Source organism: Pundamilia nyererei, unplaced genomic scaffold (genome assembly GCF_000239375.1).
Source record: "Pundamilia nyererei isolate P.nyererei 1_Seehausen unplaced genomic scaffold, PunNye1.0 scaffold00306, whole genome shotgun sequence".
Taxonomy (NCBI): domain Eukaryota; kingdom Metazoa; phylum Chordata; class Actinopteri; order Cichliformes; family Cichlidae; genus Pundamilia; species Pundamilia nyererei.
In genome coordinates, this window is record NW_005187707.1 from 301,164 (window position 1) to 321,026 (window position 19,863).

The 19,863-nt window shown below is 38.0% G+C and overlaps 2 protein-coding genes across 3 annotated transcripts; both read right to left on the minus strand.

Moving 5' to 3' along the window:
• Window positions 1–1,280: 1,280 nt before the first annotated feature.
• On the minus strand, window positions 1,281–7,259 carry cenpa (histone H3-like centromeric protein A). Of its 2 annotated transcripts, XM_005751309.2 has the most exons (6): window positions 7,092–7,259; window positions 4,594–4,669; window positions 4,481–4,545; window positions 4,177–4,298; window positions 2,662–2,736; window positions 1,281–1,738 (listed from the first exon to the last, which is right to left on the minus strand). In XM_005751309.2, the coding sequence occupies exons 2-6, from the start codon at window positions 4,665–4,667 to the stop codon at window positions 1,610–1,612; spliced, it is 465 nt and encodes a 154-aa protein (XP_005751366.1). In that variant the 5' UTR covers window positions 4,668–4,669; window positions 7,092–7,259; the 3' UTR covers window positions 1,281–1,609. The 2 variants fall into 2 exon arrangements, with proteins under 2 accessions (XP_005751366.1, XP_005751365.1); XM_005751308.2 differs by having other exon boundaries at window positions 4,481–4,669; window positions 7,092–7,258.
• Window positions 7,260–8,349: 1,090 nt separating this feature from the next.
• psmb10 (proteasome 20S subunit beta 10) lies at window positions 8,350–19,640 on the minus strand. The gene is made up of 8 exons (XM_005751310.1): window positions 19,463–19,640; window positions 19,230–19,323; window positions 19,028–19,125; window positions 17,951–18,091; window positions 17,483–17,598; window positions 9,683–9,741; window positions 9,384–9,535; window positions 8,350–8,729 (listed from the first exon to the last, which is right to left on the minus strand). The coding sequence occupies exons 1-8, from the start codon at window positions 19,525–19,527 to the stop codon at window positions 8,618–8,620; spliced, it is 837 nt and encodes a 278-aa protein (XP_005751367.1). The 5' UTR covers window positions 19,528–19,640; the 3' UTR covers window positions 8,350–8,617.
• Window positions 19,641–19,863: the final 223 nt, after the last annotated feature.

A 19,863-nucleotide genomic window follows, 5' to 3' on the forward strand; every position in this document is an offset into this window, starting at 1 on the left:
ACCGTTATTAATGCATCTATTCGGTTGAGCATTACAATAAGAGAAAAAGAAACACCAAAAAAAAGAGAGAAAAAACAAAAGAAAGAAACAAGACAAAATTGAGAGCATAGGTACAAAAAGTGTTAACAAAAAGGGAAATCATGATCAATATCTCAGATAGGGAGGCCTCCTTTTAACATAAACTGAACTTACTGAATAATACAACAACTTAGCGGGCTTTTTTGTCATTTACAAGTTTCAGCGACTTACTCCAAAGTTCTGCAGCATGGGTCAGTTAGTGATGGGGTTCTTGTGGCACAACTCCAAAAGAAGAGCTGGCTCTTTTGGGTCCCAAATGGCTCTAAATTTAAAAAACAAACAAACATCTGTAGCCTCATATTTTATCTTTAATTGGCAAATATGAATGCTTTGTGTTTTGATAAACCCTTTTGCATTAAAATCAAATGCCTCAGCTTAGATGGGCTGATTCGGTTTCTCCTCTTAGTTAGTATCTGCTTCTTCTTTAAACTGCAGCCAGATGCTGCTTCATTTACAGTTGTCAGTCATATGAGTTTTTGCGATGCACTTGCACCGTCTCACTCACTGACTAAGGAGTAATGACATGAGAAGCAACCCTGAACCACAACACTTTTTCCAGTTTAAAAAAATGAAATATAAAGTTCACAGATTAAAAAAAACAAAACTGTAAAAATTGATACTTCATTTCATGTTGCAGGATCAAATATGAAAATATCAATATCTGATTGGATTAAATTGGTTTTCTCACTCATAGTCTTAGAGAGACCAAGACTAGTCTTCCCTGCACCTTCTTCACATATGATGGGAGGCCAACTGTGTAGATAGTTGTTAAGCTCTGAGGTTGTTTACCATAACACCAGGATCTTGTCCTGCTTCAGACAGGCTGTAAATACACTGGGGTCAGCATCCACTGACCCCACGCTGTGATGTTATATGGCCTACCACTTTGGGAATGACAGCAAAATAATTCAGGATCACAGACCACTGTTTAGCACAGTCCTCAATAATAATTATATAATTACTATATAACATCTGTCTTTCTTTTAGACCAATGACTGTCCAATAACTCCAGGGGTAACAGAAAATGAAAAGAGAAAATATTCAATAAGTGATCCTTGCTTATATCCAAGATCAAAGAAGACAGCCAGATTGCTTTGAGAGGTGAAAGCACAACTGAGAAAACCTCGTGGGTTTTTGTTTCCATTGTATGTTAAAATAAAATAATACATTTTGTCCAAATCAAATAGATGAGGCACATGTAATAGAAAAAAAGAATATAAGTTTAATACAACGTGCAACAATATATACACATTAACAGCATATCAAATATTACAAAAAGAACAGTGATCACACGAACACATTAAATGTATTCTGCAAAGTAAAACCCCTCACTAATGTTTACAAAAAAAGCGGGGGGAATGAAAAAGCTTCTGGTTTCATTGGATGCCATTTGTTTTAAGTCAACGTGTGAAAAGGAACCAAACCTCAACTCTCCACATTGTAGCATACAATTAGAAAACCTTTAATATAACAGTTGTAATTTAAACTAAATCAAAATGAAACAAATGTATTTCTGTTATAGGATTAAGAATTACAGATTATCCACCCCACGGATCCTCCGGGCTAGCTGAATGTCACGAGGGAATACAGTGACTCTCTTGGCGTGGATGGCACACAGGTTGGCATCTGAAAATATCAAGACGAGAAAAGCCTCTGCAGCCTGGGAGGACAAGAATGTAGAAAAGTTTGATTGGCAAGCTTTACTATGGCTTAATAGGAATATGTAATAATTACACAATATACACAATAAATAATTACATTATTTAGTTAACAAAAAGAAAGCCAAACAACACCAGCGACAAACTTGGAGAGCAATTGTTGCTGTTCAGAAGTGGGTTTATAAAAAGAGTTGTAAGGCCATTTCTAAAACAAGTCCATCAATGTACAGTGAAAAATATTATTCAGAAATGGGAAACATTCAAGGCAGTCACTAATCTTACCAGGAAATTTAACCCAAGGTCAGACTATGTAATGCTTTGAGAAACTATAAAAAACCCAGAGAGCTACATTTCACTCTTAAAAAAAGCTCCTAAAATCCTCAGTTACAGTTAGCACGTTACGTTTGAAAAAGACTGGACAACCGCATATCAGGACAAACACCTTATACCAAACAAAAGTATAACATGTAACTTTTTGCCAAAAGTATTGAACAAAGGCTGTGAATACTTATGTACATGTTTTGGTTTTTATTTTTAATAAATTTGCAAGAATTCTAAGCAAAAATTGTTCACTTTTTCATTATGAGATGTTGTGTATAATATTTTGAGGTAAAAAATGAATTCAATCCATTTTGGAATCAGGCTCAAACATGATAAAACTGTAACAAGTGAAGCACTGTGAATACTTTTCTGTCACAGTCACCTGTGTGAAAAGGGTACATAAGCTATCAACTGATCCCCACCTAATGGCAGTATGGCGATCTAAATGGCCTTATTTAAGGCAAAAACCCCCAAAACAAACAAAAAAAACAAACAAACACTGCACACCATCACACTTGTAATTCTAGGTAAATGTATCAAATAGACAAGTGAACATTACAAGTGTCCACAATTCATCAAAAGGCTAATGGAGATGGCGTCTTACCTCTTGGAGGGCCAGAAGAGCATAAACCTGCCATCGAAGCCTTTCTCTAGAAAAGCTTTGGCACACCTCATGAACCTAAATCAAAAGGAAGAACCAACATCTTTTTAAGAAACAGAGGCTTCAGTCACATAGAAACCCCCCCCCCACACACACACACAACAAACACACAAAAAACCCTCTAGACAGTGATGCTTTTTCAACACCAACTATATGAGTATGTAACTGATTTGTTTAAAAAAACAAAAAAAAAAAACCAACTGCGCATGAACTCAGAAATGTTGGCACATGTCTGCCGTAGCAGTATCCCCTGAATGAGATGGTGGCCACCAGAGGTGATTACAGCTGTCAAGCTGAAGAAGGAGCACTGTTCGGACTTTGTTTGCCTGCCGGACTCCAGAGACAGCTGACAGGTCCTGACATCCCAAGCAGAGTGCAGCTCTGGTAGTAGCTGAAGCAAAAACTTGGGTGTGAGAGAAGTTCCCTGCCTGATCTTTGTGTTAACACTATTATTGCTAGCTCTTTAAAGGTGAAAAATTAGATTGCAGACACAAGCGGCAAATATGATCTTTTTTCAAAATGTGGCTGGGTTTTCAGGCTTTAGAGTTCAGTAATTTGGTTTGGTTCAGAGTAGAGCCGCTGATCCTCCATGACGAAAGAAGCCAGCTGACGCAAGCGCCTCCCAGATAAAGTATTCTTACTGGGCAGCCCAAAACCTCTGCTTTCATAGAGGCGCCTACTGATCAGTAAATCAAGTGCATTTGATTAGTAACACCTGGCTGTTACTTTGTGCATAGGCCAACAATACTGGACCTGGTGAAATGTGGCTGGTATTGGACAGCACCACAGGCCCTGGTGTAATGTGGATTGCCTTAACAGGGAAAGTAAGTTCACCATTACTTCTTCCAGTTTTTTCGCAGGACTCTATGCGGTCCTGCATCATATGTACAGTCCTTCATTTGACTGTATGTATTATGCAGTTAATTTATTTTTTATTTAATAACTATTTTTTGTGCCTGCAGGTCATTGAGAGAATCGACTCTGATGGCACCAAATGCCCGAATCCTAGTCCTAGATCAGCCCCAAAGAGGACAAGACTAAAATTCCCTCGTGTCCTTCAAAGAGATTATAGACATTGAATTGTACAAAAGAATCAGCTCCTTTTATCTTGGTTCTTTTTGCTGCCAGTTTCAGCCTCAATTCTGTGAACACAGTAAAGATTATTTACATGCTATCATCGTGAGGATGGAGACATAGATTTTGTACCGGACAAGTAGATATCTATAATGGTTATTAACATTAAGACCCGAGTTAAGAGACAGAATATATGAGCATATTTGTAATTACTGTAGTTTCTCTTTCTCGTACTTCCAACAATTAAAAGGCATTGAAAAAAAAGAACACTTCTATTGATTCAACTATAAAAATAAATAAATAAATAAATGAATAAATAAATAAAGACTCCCAGTGGGTAAAAAGTGACTTTATCTGTGTCTGGTCTGCTGTTGTCAGACTCACCAAACGGGCAAAGGGCGCCTTTCTAAGGAGGAGATCTGTGCTTTTCTGGTACTTGCGGATCTCCTTCAAAGCTCTGGTTCCTGGTCGAAATTTCCTCTTCTTGGGGGAAACAGGAGGCTGTCCTAAATCCACAAATACATTTTGTTAGCAAGACAATTAAGTAAAATCTTTGATAATCAAATAAGCCTTTGATTTTAAGTGCTGAAAAGTGTGTGTGTGTGTGTGTGGGGTGGGGGGGGGGGAGAGCGGTCTTGCTCTCACACACACACACACACACACAAAATAGATTAAAAGTTACTCTAACCTGGAACTCCACTGCGACTTGGGGATGTTACACTGGAGGTCCTTTGGGATGTTACACTGGAGGTCCTTTGGGCTGTTACACTGGAGGTCCTTTGGGCTGTTACATTGGAGGTCCTTTGGGCTGGCACTTGGGGGCGCCGTTGAGGGGTTTTACCCTTCCGACGGCTGGCAGATAAATTATGACGCATTGCTACAAATGTACAGGCACAATTACAAAGGGAATAACACCAAGGTCACAATTTAACTATATCAGATTAGGGACATTACTAGAGGCAGAAAAAAAACAAAAAACAAAGAACAAACTTTCAAGTTTCCTTTTCAGTCAGTAACTGTACTTATTATTTTATCAGACAAGGTAAGCAGTTATTTTGTTTTCATTTTATTTAAACTTTATTTATCCAGGTAAATAAAGGTATAGAGGGAGGTATAAAGGTATAGAGGGAGGTATAAAGGTATAGAGGGAGGTATAAAGGTATAGAGGGAGGTATAAAACAGCTTAAAAGGCCTAGAAAAGATCATCAGATTACAGAAGAAAATGCTCGGTAGATTGATTTTGTCTCAAATGCATTCAAAGTAAAAGGGGAAGCGTGGCTTACTTCAAATCACAGATCATTAGAAACATCAAGCTACCCTGACACATGAGAAGCAGCTCTTGTTTGCAAAGGTACTCATGCCAGTGGAATACGTCATTTTATAACTGCTTGAATGAGAAGGGAAAGCAGGACATGTGCCAATCTTATCCAAGTGTGTCAAGTCTTTTCCCCCCCAGACACTAACTACTTCAGCTCCATCTTCAAAAATTACTTTCTCAAGAATACACCAACAGTCAAAAGTCATTTAATGTTTTTTGTTCCTAGGATCTGCTGGAGCCATTTGCCTAGCCTAGCCTGGAGTTCGCTGCTCAGATTACCACTGTTACCCTCATCGTCCACATCTTCTCGAGTTCTTCTCTCAGCCCTCAGTACCTCTCCAGCAAGTTCCTTCTTCCTGATGTTGCTGTCATTCAGTATAGCTACATCTATCACTATGGCTGTCTTCCTCTGCTATGTACAGTTGGTTAGCCATCACTAGTTTGTCCGTCTGTATCTGGAAATCCCATGGGATCTTAGCTTGGTCATTCTCGACCACACTAGGGTGGTCATTTTAACCTCGGGACTTGAGTTTAAAAGATGTTCCTGTATAATATGGGTGCCTGCTAGCATTTTCACCCTGCTGTTATGTGCTGAATTGTCTCAGGGGTATCTTTACACAGCCTAAACATGGGTTCTTGCCTGGTGTGACAGACCCCTGCCTCTATGGATCTTGTACTCAAAATTAAAAGCCTTGGTAATGTTCACTTCACAGCTAGTTGCTAGCCCATACAGACCTTTGCACATCAGTGGTTCCTTCCTACATTGAGAATCCAAAGCATACATAGCTAAAGGACATCTTATAGCTTAAACGTGTACTGCACACCTGGCAGTTGGCTTGAATCCTGGTCAGATCACATTCACACCATAAACAAACCAGGAGTTCATTTGGAAACGTACAGAGACCACCTTCTCCAAAGGGTCTCTGTGGGATTACTGTGTTCACACTTGCACAAATGAACTGCAACAATTGGGAAAACAAAACAGAGTTCCATTTAAATGGACTGAATAACCCATCTGTGAAAGTACCCTAACAAATTAGTCACAAAGAATATCCTTAGAATGCATCACAAACCAAATTTTAAAAAATGGATATAATCCATTTTGGAGAAAAAGCTGTTATACCATAAAATGAGGACAAAGTTATAGTTTTAAGTGGCATTGTTGTCATGCTCTGCACTGTGTCCCTTTTCTAATCTGACACAATTTCTTGTTTCTTATACAGTCTACAACATGCAATTCTGAGATCTTCTCTGGTACCTTCATTCAAGCAACTGTTTCAAATTACATTTTAGAAAAACAGAAAATTATGACACGGGCATTATAAATAAAGCCTAATATAACTATGCTGGGATGCTATGTCATATTCCTGCGAAGAATCACAGCGTTTTAAAACTACTGTATACAAGGAAATTGACAAGTTGCAGTCGCTAAAATACAAGCTACGCTATATAGCTAATACATAGTGTTGCTATAATATGAGCAAACAAATTTTACTAAAATATAGAGAAAGCTAGAGATAAGACCACCTTGATATAAAATATTTGATCTATTCGATCGAACCATTGGGTCCTGTTGCAAAAACTCGTTCGGAAATGGCAATAAAAAGGTAGTGAGGATTAACAATTTCAAATGGGTGACTAACTGACATCAAATTATCCACAAGAAATTGCACGGGGAAAAAGTATGAATGCCTTGTACAATATTTAGAGCAACATTACTCGGTTTCCACAGAGACGTCTGCTAAGGTCACATATGAGGATTAAAAATAATAACGTGTTTAGTTTTTATTATTATTATAATTATTATTTCCCCACAAAATAAAGGTTTCATGCACGACTCGTACGGCCAAATGGAACAGAAGGTCCTTGCTTTGCAGATTGTTTATCTAAATGACATGTTCTAGGAGCTATTACACGTGAACAACAACACATTCACCCTTGAAAATGTTTCATTAGAAAAGTAAAATAATAGTACACGTACCTGTTGGGTTCAACACCACTTCTCAACTTGAAATACTCGAAGCCGATATAACTACCCGAAAAGCTACAAAGGCCACACACTCCAGACTGAAATTCAAATAACGCCCCCCGCTGGCTCAGCCAATCAGCTTTGATCCAGCTTGCGGGCCAGATTCTTCTTCGTCTTTTTCCGTTTCACGTATGGCTCACAACTTGCGACACACGCCTGCTGGCCTCTACTGTTTATATCCAAGTTCCGTTTGAAACTTACTGAAATGTTACCACTATAAAGCTATTCGGTCATTTTTGTTCATTGCCATTTTAGGCTAGTTAATCCAAGATGAGCAAGGTTTTGAAATTGTTGTCCAGCCGCTCACAAGTCTTTAATCAGTCTCTAAACTCTTCTGGTGTGCATAATACCAGTAAAAGAGATGTATATCTTTTATTAAAATAAAGGTAAAAATAAAATAAAATTCTTGCAGTGGTAAAGATTGAGTCGTCATACTGGTTTTGAGCTGTCCCTCTTATACTTGCCTACCAGATGTTTTCCATACAGGACAAGCCCTGTCTTAACTATTTGATACTCAAAAATTAAAGAAAACCTTTATTCTTCTTTTATAAACTATGCTCTTAGAATCAGAAAGTATGTACACAGTTTCTGCATTTAGATTTTGTTCCTTTAATTTTTGTACTGGAATCAATTTTCCAAGTATTCTGCTCAGTTTCTTTACCTAAATTATTCATTACAGAAGTGTAATCTGAAAGTGGGTGTTGTTGGGCAATTTGTATTCTTTTCTCATGACACAGCATTTGTTGCCAAGTGATCTACAAACTTGTCCCCCTGTAAACTGCATGTGGTGATGCATAAAAAAGCCATCTCACTACCTGCTTAGTAATATCTGTGTGATAAAGCTCTAAAATTGTATCCGTTTGGGACTTGGATTTTATTTCTCTTAAAATAGTTAAAGCTATTGTCGACCACTAAAATAATAATTCCTGTGTGTTTGCTGTGAATACCCTTACTGTGATCTGATCTTCCATGTACTTTTTCAGGATTCATTAAATGTTGCTCACCCACTTTTTGGATCCTTTGGTGGATATGTGTAAATCAGTGAGTGTGCATTGTCTGGAGCTCTTTAGAGATAACCCTTTGGAAGCTATTGTTAAAAGACAGAGAAGTGTGTGACATAATACTCTTCAAATTATTCAATAAATAATCAAATATATACTATAAAGCATAATGCTGTGACATTATAAAGCTCAGCAATTAGCAATGCATGAAAATAAGATTTTATTGTGTTTTCACAGACCAGTAGGTCACCAAAAGTGATTTTTAATAAATTCCTTAATAATTCTTTAGACAACGGATCATGTTCTGCTATATATAGATTTTTTTTTAGTAAGAAAAAGAAATAGTTACCATCTTCCAGTATTTTTCAGCAGTAGTCACTAAATAAATTTGCGAACACTAATCATTTAACAAGGTTTTTTTTATTCATCCTATTCTACTGAATACATTTTATTCTAGCTGAAAAATGCTGCTGAATTTCATTCAGTGTCCATAATCTGAACAGATTCATTGACCACATCCAGGGACAGGGGTGTCACAGTTTTGGTCAGGACAGCGGTGGTCCCAGTCTTATACCTGTACTGCCCTTCTCTGAAAAGAAAAGACAGAGAGAGAGAGAAAATGTAACGCATTAGATTTATCTAATTGGATTTGGATTAGATATTTCCTAAAGAAGAAAAACTGTCAGGTCAGTTTCAGATTTATCCACACATTCTATTTTATTTAGGACAAAAGTTAAATAAAAAGTTAAGCTGAAAAGAAGCCGTTTACTGTGCTCCTCTGAGTAGAAGCAAAGTAGGAATAATTCTGGTTTGAGTGACACTTCTTTTGGGATAATCTTGAGGAGTTTTACATGTTTGATGTTAAGCAGATATGTTTGTAGTGACTGTCAAATGTCAAGAAAATCTGACCAAACTAATAACGGCCTCAATGCCCAACTTCGTCCAGTGATTCAGGAAAAGTTTTCTGCATAGCATCTACAGTTTTGCTTTTCTATGAAAAGCAGGTGGACAAGCAGAAGTTTAAAAATTGTGATTAACTTTAAACTTTGGTGTTAAATCGCATTGGTTTAACTGCTTTGTTACTCTTGCTGCTATTGTTGATGCCTATATTAAGCAGAATTTAGTGATCATATTAGTCTTTTTGTCCTTTATGAAAATGCCCATGTGAGTGCTCTGATTATGTGACCAGCAGATTAACAAACGAAAAAACACAAATTAACAGTGTAATAGAATAATGGCTCACCTTTTCCCCTTCGTTGTGGGCTTGTCATAGCCACGCAAATATTCCACTCCAGCTTCAGTGATGACACACAAGTCGACGTTACTGCCTGAACCCAGGTCACAGAAAATCCCTGCAGCGATGGCATCTCGTACTAGCTGCTTCGCCTCTTCCAACTGAAGACATGTTATTAAATTTCATTCAATTTATATGTCTTTCCGATTCTGTGGACATTATTACTTCAATTTGTTTATTCTTAAAGATTTGACTCTTTATTTAATTACCTACAGTATGTCATAAGAGGGAACATGACAATGCCTTACCTCCATATTTGGTTTGAACCTGTCCTCAAATACAGAGACAGCAGCTGCTGCTCCAGATCCTAAAATCAGAGCCAAACATTGTTATTATTACTATTACTGTCACTGTCTGTTGCTAGGCAAAAGTATTTTCATTCAACTGTATGTTAATAATGATAATTTATGACTGAAAGTTGGAATGCTGTATGAAGTATTAAAATCAATATTCACAATTCGACATTATATGATCCACACATGTTTGACTGTATACAAGTCTAGACTCATATACAACACATAAACATACACACACACAAAAATTTCAGCTTGTAAACCAAAACACTCTTGCCTCAGTCTATGAATTTGAGGACAAGGCTTCAACAGAACACAATGAGAGGAAATTTCCTATATTCACGCAATTTATCATTTATTAAACAATCACATGAATTTTTGTATTGATGTCTTTTTCTTAACTTCATTTGTACAGGAGTTCCACACACTAACTGTTGTGACTGTAATGCTGTGACATATTACATTAGTCCTAACTACTGGCTTGCTGAACATAAGGATTCTTCCCAGGTTATGAGTATTTGGTCTTATCTGGAAAAAGTTCTGAATGTTGTGTGGCAAAGTTTACTTGCTGCTTTGTACATTGTACGGTTCTGAGGTCACCCAAATCCTTAAATCTGAGAATATTCAGTTTAATAAAAAGTGGATTTGATGGTTCTCTTGAGGTGGTTTTATTTATTATCCTTGTTGCTCTTTTTTGCAGAATTGGATGGGTGTGTGCTTTATGCGTGTTTCCCCACACGTCCACACAATATGTCATGTACGGGAGTATCATAGAACAATAAAGAGTATATAATGCATTTGATTTATACGATCCTTAACCTTGTAGAGAATTGCCAGAGAATTGCCATGTTATTTATTGTCAGTTTACTATTGGTAGAATATGTGTGATTCCCAAATATTATGAATTTTGTTCTACCCAGGTTCAATATTAATTTATTATAGTCAAACCAGGTCTTCAGATTATTTAGTTCATTTTCTAGTACATTCAGAAGTTTTTCCAAGTTACTTCCACGGCACAGTAATTTTGTATCGTCTGCAAATAATATTATTTTCAAAGACTTTGAAATTGCACACATCTCATTAATGTACAATATGAAAAGCAGTGGCCCCAAAACTGACAGCATATTCTTTGATTTCAATAGCAGTTGTTACTGTATCTATAAACTTCATTAACGTATGTGTTGTGGTGCTTTTGCATCTAATCTGCTATTCATTGTTTTTTGTGATAAACTCATACAATCTATTTTAAAAAATATTTTTCCAGTATCTTAGAGAACTGTGGTATTAAAGAGATGGGCTGATGGTTTGCGAGAATATGTTTATCTCCAGCTTTATATATTGGAACTAACTTTGCAATTTTCATCTCAGGGAATACACCATTCTGTTATGACAGATTACAAATGTAGGTAAATGGTTTCACAATACATCCAATAATACCTTTATTTCAATTCATAACAATGCCATCACAGTCAGTTAGTTAATTTTTTGGAGTTAAAGGATGTAGCTACATAAATAATTTCCTCTTCATCTACTCCCCTTATAAACATTGAGTTTGCTACATTAATAGCTTTAGTTTTAGGAGCATGTCCAGCTTTTACAATTCCTTAAGCCAAGACAGGATCAAAATCAAGAAAAAAGTCATTAAAACCATTTGCAATTTCTTTTATGTCACTGATCATTGTATTTTGTATTTGCAAGTTATTTTGATATTCTAATCCCTTAGTTCCTTTATTTACAATGTTATTTAGTATTGTCCACATGTTTTTCATGTTATTCTTATTTTCATCTAAAACTTTACTGTAGTCATTTCTTTTGCTGCTTCTTATAATTTTTATCAATTTATTCTTATACCTCTTATAAGTTTGTTCAGCTTCTATTGTTCTTTAAAAAAATAAAATAAAATTATACAACAGAGTTTTCAAATGCCACGTCAACATCTTGAACATAGATGTTACTCCAGTCTTGGCTGTTGAGGCGGCAAATTGCTTCTTGTGTTTTATGTCTAATTAATTTCTTATTAGGTTCACATCTGTTAATCCTGGCATAGTTCTGTAATGTTGCAAAAACTGGTAGATGGTAACATATGTCATTTATTATTAATCCACTTAAAACATTCCTGTCAACAGCATTAGTGAAAATATTATCGATAAGTGTAGAAGTTATCGGTTATTCAGGCTATTCTTGTTGGACGGGAGATTGAGGGATAAAGACATAATGCTAGACACTGTATGTGTGATGGCTGCACTTACAGCCACACAGTGGTAATGGCCACCATATTAGCGTAAAGGCTTATACATAACACTGCATTCACATTTGTCTTTAAATATAGGAATTAATTTACAGGACAATGAATAACTGGTTTTGGTTTAGAATTAATTAACATATCCACATAACACTGCATTCTAAAATAAGTGTGCACATTTTAGTTTTAGTTAAGTATGATTAATCTTTGATTTTTGAGTTACCTTAGTTGCAGCTGCTCCAGTCCCTTGATTGAGGAGCCAAGAGGTGGAAAAGGGGCGGAGCAAGCCTTGATGGAAAACTGCAAATTTGCTCATTCCGTAACTCGGGACCATGGGGGGGAATTGGAGTTCGTTATGTTAGTTTCAGTTAGGTTTTTTGTGTGTTTTACCCCTTGTGTTTTTTGTGGACTGATCAGCCACTATTTAAGTTTCCCCTTTGTCTTGTTAAGTTAGGTCAGTTTGTTTGAGTTATCAGTATTGTTATTATTTTATGGGCCCAAGACTTTGATTCTTTTTGAATGATTTCCTTCGCTGCTGGGCCATCACAGTATGAATGAAATTAGTGATGGTGCTGTTCGCAGTTGGATTCAACAAATCTAAACTGAAATCAACACAAATAAATGTCATTTTCTTGCTGTTAACAGGATTATACTTGTTCATCTAAACTGTAATTCTAATGAATGTACTCAGCTTGAATCTGTATGACGCAAGCAGGGAGAGAGGAATAACAAATATTTGTGTAAAAATGTAGGGTGCAAATGTAAAAAAATAGATAATAAAGTACAAATATGTTTGTTACTTCCTACCTCTGGAAGACAGTCATTTCTGGAAGTCTTCCTGTGCATATGTAGTGTATAAACATGTAGTTTATACTGTGATGAGCTATTCAAGGTCTTCACAGTTTTATGAGGAACAAACACTGACCTGACTCATTTAAACATTAAAGAGGAACCTAAAGGGATGAATCTGTTTTATGTCTATACATATAAAAGACAGAAAACATACCAAAGAACCTATTTTAAATTGTATCATTAAGAACTTTGTTACTACCAGCCTGCAGTTTATACAGGATCACCCCAAGCAAGTCACCCCAAGGCTGTTTTTTATTGTGAGGTAAAGACCCTACAGTATTAGAAAGAAAGGAATTGGTGAGGAGTTTAAAATATATATATATATATATTTAACAGGAACAGGAACAAAAGCCCAGCAAAACCAGGCTCAAGGAGGTGCAGTTATGTGCTGAGGTCATTTGAGGTAAGGGGGAAAGGAAGAGAACAGAGAGAGGAAGAACACAAAAGGCAAACTACAGGAGAAGCCAGAGTTTATTAATTGCTAATGATTAAATACAGTGGTGGTGTATAAATACACAAGAGAGTGAAAGGAGATGAGTGAAGAAGAAATGCTTAAGCCTATTGCAGCATTACTAAAGGAGGATTTAGGGTCACCTGATTGAGCTCTAATATTAGGTTTTGTCGAAAATGAGAGTTTTGAACCTAATCTTAAAAGTAAAGAGGGTTACTGTCTCACGAATCCAAAATGGGAGCTACTCCATTCATACTGGCAGCTCCTCAAATGAGCCCTCCCAGCAAGTAAAATTATTAAATTTGGAATGAAGAGAATGAATTGGTGCTTCAGGACTGCTTTGATGCTACAAACTGGAGTGTGTTTAAGACTGCTGCCCTGAGAGAGCACAGTTCTGTGAATTTAGAGGAATAGCCAGTATGCATCAGTGGTTACCACTGATGCATACTGGCTTCCCTGGTTACCATCAGAGAAGCCAAGAGCCAGTACAGACTGAAGCTGGAAGGATATTACAACAACTCAGATTCCAGATTCATGTGGCAGGGCCTGCAATACATCATTGATTTCCAGAAGAGGAAAAGCAGGGTCACAGTCAGCTAGCTGCAACACATTACCAGACGAGCCGAATGAGCTCTACGCTGGCTTCGACACCTTCAACACCAACCAACACGGAGGCATTCTATCAGCAGAGGCGGCACAGAGCTCTTTGAGGGTCTGTTCTTCAGAGCTGGCTGATGTTTTTACAGACATTTTCAATTTGTCCGTCACCCAGTCAGCTGTGCCTACATGCTTCAAGTCCGCCACCATAGTGCCCTTTCCCCAAGAGAAACAACATAACCTGCTTGAATGACTATTGCCCCATCGCACTCACTTCAGTTGTGCTTTGAGAGGATAGTCATGACCCATATCAAAGAAGCCATCCCAGACACATTACACCCTCTGCAATTTGCATATCAGAAGAATCGTTCTACTGAAGACACTGTTAATGCAGTCATCCACACAGCCCTCTCACACCTCAAAAATAAGGACACCTATGTTTGAATGCTGTTTATAGACCTTAGTTTAGCATTGAACACTGTCATCCCAAACAGACTGGTGTGAAAGCTCTCTACTTTTCGACTGACACCCCCCCTCTGAAGCTGGGTCCTGGACTTCCCCACAGGCAGACATCAGACACAAACCAAGTACTCCCCAAGGCTGTGTTCTCAGTGTTCTCTGTGTTCTCAGTTCACTCCTGTACACCCTCTTCACCTACGACTGTGTCCTCTCCCAGCAACACCTAAATTCGCTGACAGCACAACCTTCATCAGGCTCACTGGTGAAGAGGAGACTGCTGGTATTCTCAGCTGGTATTCTCAGCTGGTATTCTGGTGCCTGGAAAATAGTCTCTCCTTAAATGCTGAGAAGGGTATGATGATTATTATTACAATTATTATTGTTGTCTGGGTCTACTTTGCTAGCGAGAGACAGAGAGTTGTTGAAAGGCTGCTCCAACAGAAATTATTGTTTCGGAGAAAAACACGAACACAGTGTACAGTCGAGTCTTAATGGCTTACTTACAACTGGGCTACACTGCCCATGAGGCTACATTCTTTAGAGCTATGCCTGTAACATTCTGCCTATTGCCTTCATATTAAATAATTTTTTGAACAATAATTTTTAAAAATATTTCTTCACGTCATTATGCGGGCCGCAAGTAGAGGTGACATGGGCCGCAATTTTGAGACCCAGGCATTAGAGCCTCTTAATGCGTGTTTTCTTTAGGATTCCACCGGCGTGGAATTACCAAAAATAGAGAGGGCATAGCCTAACATATGAAACAGGAAAAGACCGCCGTGTAATCCCGTTATTTCAACAATGTAACTGTATTCTGAATACCACCTTTTTAAATGGTAACTGTAACGGAATACAGTTACTCATATTTTGTATTTTAAAATTCAAACATGTATTCCGTTACTCCCCAACTCTGTTGACTGATTATTGACCCGAGGATGAGGAGAGGCCAGCACACCGCACTATACATCAACGGGACTCAGGTGGAGAGGGTGAAGACCTTCTAATTCCTCTACAGGTGCACAGTGGAGAGTATCCCGACAAACTCCATCATAGTATGGGAACAGCACCACTCAGGACAGGAAAGCTCTCCAGCGTGTCATTAAACGGCACAATTCATCTGTGGAGTACCCTTCCCACCACTACAGGACATTTACAACACTTGGGTCAGGAAAAGGGCACACAACATCATCAAGCACCGCACCAACCCACAGCACACATTGTTCTCACTCCTGCCATCTGGCAAATGCTACAGGAGTGTGAAAGCAAGGACAACCAGACTAACAAACAGTTTCAATCCAAAGGCTATCAGGCTACTGAATTACTGACTTATGACCTGTAATTTGCAATTTTGTACAGTTGTATACAACATAACACAACTTCAGACACTATCAACATTTTAATACCACATACTCTGTATATATTACCACTGTGACAGTGTTGCAACTACTTGCAATTTAAATTCTGACTACACCTACACATAAGCTACAAGTGCTACAAACTTGTACTTGTTTTACTTTATTTATTATTTTGAATGCTATATTCTATGCTCAGAGTTAAGTTTAGTCTTTATTTTTATTTTTATTTTATGTTTGTTTTTATTTAGTTGTGTGAAGGGAACCTGCAAAGTAAGAATTCCATTGCTCTGCTTAACCACTTGAATCTCTTGAATCTTTCACAGGAGTTGGGCCTAGAAGCTGAAGGCTCTGTTACCCATTCTATTTTTGAAAACCATAGAATATGGTAAAATGGTAAATTGTTATTGTACATGTACAACGAAATTGTGTACAGTGAGGAACTACACTAAGCCTACAGTATAAGTGTTGTGTTGGGATAGTAAGGTAGTATCAAGTCTCTAAGATATGAGTTTTGGAATATACTTCCAGAAGCTTGGAGAGCATGAAAGCTACTTAAAGACATTACAAGAAAGCTTGCCTAAGAGAGGTCAGATTGTGTTGTAAAATAAAGGTGGTCATCCCAAATATTAACTTTAAGCTTGTTAGACTTGTGCAGGGGCAGCATTGTTGCCGTACAACAAGAAGGTCCACGGCAACTCCAGCATCTGGGCCTTTCTGTCTGGAGTTTGCATGCAGTTTGAATCAATGCGAGTTCTCTCTGGGTAATATCTCCCACAGTGCAAACACATGCAGTTAGTGGGGTTAGGTTAATTGGTAATTCTAAATCGCCTGTAGGTGTGTATGGTATATGAGTGTGAATGGTTGTCTGTCTCTGCCTGTAAGCACTGCAAAAGACTAGCAACCTGTCCACGGTGTACCCAGCCTCTTGTACTATGGCGGCTGGGTGGAATTGTCCAAACTCTACATTTCCCTTATATACTGTACTTGCATATGTGTTTGCACATTTCAAAATTACCGTTTCTATTTGTTACTTTCATAGCAAAATAAAAAGCAATAACAGGTGCCTCAAGACTTTTGCACAGTACTGTTTTTATCATAAAGTAGTAAAACATCTCAGTTTAGGCATTTGGTATGTTTATAATATGTTATATGGTCAATAAAATATTAATTTATGAGATTTTCAAACTGCTGGATTCTGTCTGTGAAGGTTCTCAGTCATCCAGGTCATCGTAGTCTAAAGAGCTTGGAAAGAAAAGCATCTGGACTTGTTTAAGTTGCTTGAAGACGTTTCACCTCTGTCTGCCATCTATAATCCAGTTTTGAGAACCCTTCCTAGATGCCTTAACGCCCACTCACATCCTGGGCCATCTAACCTCAGGAAATCACATGATAGGATGGGGCCAGGTTTCACAATGAGCTCACCCGAAACTCTGGCTGATTGTGACCCACACCTGTTTTCACACCTCGGCTCATATGATTAGGTAGAGGATCATCAGGGGGTCCTTTGTCCCTCTTTGGGGGGGAAACTCCCACTGGGTTTATATCTGGGACTCTCCACCATTTGACCCTTAGAACCGAAGAAGCTTCTCAGATGAGAGGTGAAACGTCTTCAAGCAACTTAAACAAGTCCAGAGGCTTTTCTTTCCAAGCTCCGTAGACTGGTGGATTCTGTTTTTTTATTGATGTTTTAAACCAAGTTCCAACTTTTAAAATTATTTGATTTTTCTTCTAGAAAACTCTTAGACACCTGCCACAGCATTCTGCACATATAGTAGACAGTACCCTAAACATATACATACCCATGGTGAGAAAAGGCAGTTTGTCATAAGAGCCATGAGGGTAAACACTGTACAGGTGAGCTCCAGTCACATCAACTCCTCCAACAATCAGAGATGACCCCACGTGACCCTGGTACCTGACAAATCAAACAGATGGCATTACCACAACATCCAACTTTTTTTGTTAGAGGAATACGGAGCACATCCTCCAAAATGTGCACATGTGAATAAGCAACAAAACAAAAACAATAGAGTACAGAGACAATGAGGGTACACGAATGCTTATCGCTCCAGCAAGCCCTAGTTCAGAAGCTAATGATAGAAAATTATCCAATTTAAATTTTAGTAAAATAATAGTGTGTAACCCTTGTTTATTTTCCCATAATAAGTTAGCTTAAGTTAGCCAACCATAGCAGCTCTATGCCCGACAATTTGAATATTGCTTGTTTAGCATCCAACTATTAGTTACTTATGCTCTATTGCTCTCACCTGAACAGCATTTGTTTGAGCTGTCTGGTAACCATAGCAACAAGTGGGGGTCGCCCAGTGTTGAGCATGTGAAGTTCCACATTGGATGACATGATTTGTGTAGTTATCTCTGCATCTGCAGCAACACCAGCTCCACAGCAGCTACAAAACATACAAAAAAAATTTTAGACAAGTCAAACAATAACCCGTTTGACGAACATGGCATAAGTATCTCTGCTTAGCCTTTGACGCATAAAGAAAAAAAGCCACATTTTTGTACTTTTGTACATTTTTATGCATTTTTTAATTTCTTTTGTTTTGGAGATACATGGCAGAACGGTATACCATGTATTGCCTCAAGTCTTATTATCCCTCTCTGTTTTTATTCTTCTTTGTCTCTTTGTTTTTTGTGTTTTTAAGAGAGAAGGAGAGAGATCTGAAGAAAGTAAATAAGCCATATAGTTGCTGAATCTGTCCTCATTTTGAAAATTAAGTCTGTCCTCCGAAGTAGACCCTTGCCTCAGCAAGTATAAGTGTCAGTATAACAATGCATCCATAGTGTCTATAGCTGTCCATGTGTATGACACCCAGGAAGGTGCCAGTTTGCTCTGATGATGTGTGGTGCATCTCCTGCCCTGGAACTGGAGAAGCATCAGACAAGGGGCACCAGGAGACAAGGAGGAGGAGACATGAGAACTAAGGAGGCATTGGCCAAGTCAGGAACTGAAAAGTCATCAGCAATTTTGAAGAAAAAAATTAAATGTTAGCAATAGTATTTGCATTCTAGCTATTGGAATGTTTTTCTCTGAAGAGAGAATGATGGCAGAATCAGCACTAGACGAGCAGATAGGGGCCACAAGAGGTAGACTTTGGAATGTGACCATTTAGTTTGTAAGCTGATTCAGGCAGATGGCTGGCTGATGGGCCATACTGGTTTAAATCTTGACATCAGGAAAGAAATCAAGAAACTGAATGAAATGAAGCTGGCATGCTAGGAGCCTTGCCGCCATCGGGGGTCTTGTTTTCTAGTGAGAGCTATCTTCAAAGTGAGTGAGGAGTCAATTCGACTTGTCCTGTAAAATTAATGAGTAAACTTACTAGATTTTTGGAGCAATGTAGTGAATTTTCATGCAGTTTTTGTCAGCCACAACCATGTCATCTGTAGCTCTGGTATCTGCTCCCAAGATGACTCCATCCTAACACCACAAAAAGGAAATATAAAAGTTAACACACTTTAAATGATAATTCAGCTTCCTAGTGTATTACTAGTGTTGTCCAACCACTGATGATTAATCCAAACCTTGTATACAATTCCAGCAATGGTGGTGCCTGTCTTCCTGGCATTAGGAGCTTTGTAACCAGCCTGAGACAAATTAGACTCCAGCACGGCATTCCTGGTAATGACACGGCAGAGAAAAGGGAAGACAGAGAGCCTCATATTAGTGTGAAATCGCTAATCTTTTTTTTTTTTTTGTTCCGCCATTAATGTCGTAAAGCCGTTTTTGTAAACGCTGTTAAATCCAGTTTGTGTACCTGCGGCTGTTCTCAAAAGAGAAACCTCCCGGCTGAAGCGCAAAGGAATTCAGACTGTGCAGCATATTAGGTGCTGATTCTAAAGTAAAAGACTAAAAATCAAAGAAAACCCTTGTCGCGGTGCGTCAGTTTGTGTAGGTGCTTCTCAGAAATTTTCGCTTTTACTTTCACTTCTCAGAACAAGTCCCGCCTTACCCGCTGTAAAAAAATATCCACATCCGTCTGACATTTGCTCTTTTCTCTTATCTGTTCTCGTTGTTTATTGTTATTCGTTCTAAAGAATTATTCATTTCCATGAAAAATGTGTTCAAAGAATAGTAAAGATATATGAGTTTTGTTAATTTGTTAACACGAATAATCTCATAAACCACTAAAATTAACTTCTGAATTACATTGGTAAT

What these genes read in the sequence shown, in the direction of transcription:
- cenpa (XM_005751308.2), bottom strand. Translation starts at nt 4,667, where the DNA reads ATGCGTCATAATTTATCTGCCAGCCGTCGGAAGGGTAAAACCCCTCAA. An exon ending in AAGTCGCAGTGGAGTTCCAG is followed by an intron (nt 4,299 to 4,480) that starts GTTAGAGTAACT and finishes TTGTGGATTTAG; the next exon opens with GACAGCCTCCTGTTTCCCCC. An exon ending in CTCTTCTGGCCCTCCAAGAG is followed by an intron (nt 1,739 to 2,661) that starts GTAAGACGCCAT and finishes TTGTCCTCCCAG; the next exon opens with GCTGCAGAGGCTTTTCTCGT.
- psmb10 (XM_005751310.1), bottom strand. Translation starts at nt 19,527, where the DNA reads ATGCTGCACAGTCTGAATTCCTTTGCGCTTCAGCCGGGAGGTTTCTCT. An exon ending in CTCAAACAAATGCTGTTCAG is followed by an intron (nt 17,599 to 17,950) that starts GTGAGAGCAATA and finishes TTGATTTGTCAG; the next exon opens with GTACCAGGGTCACGTGGGGT. An exon ending in CCCACAACGAAGGGGAAAAG is followed by an intron (nt 8,730 to 9,383) that starts GTGAGCCATTAT and finishes TTTTCTTTTCAG; the next exon opens with AGAAGGGCAGTACAGGTATA.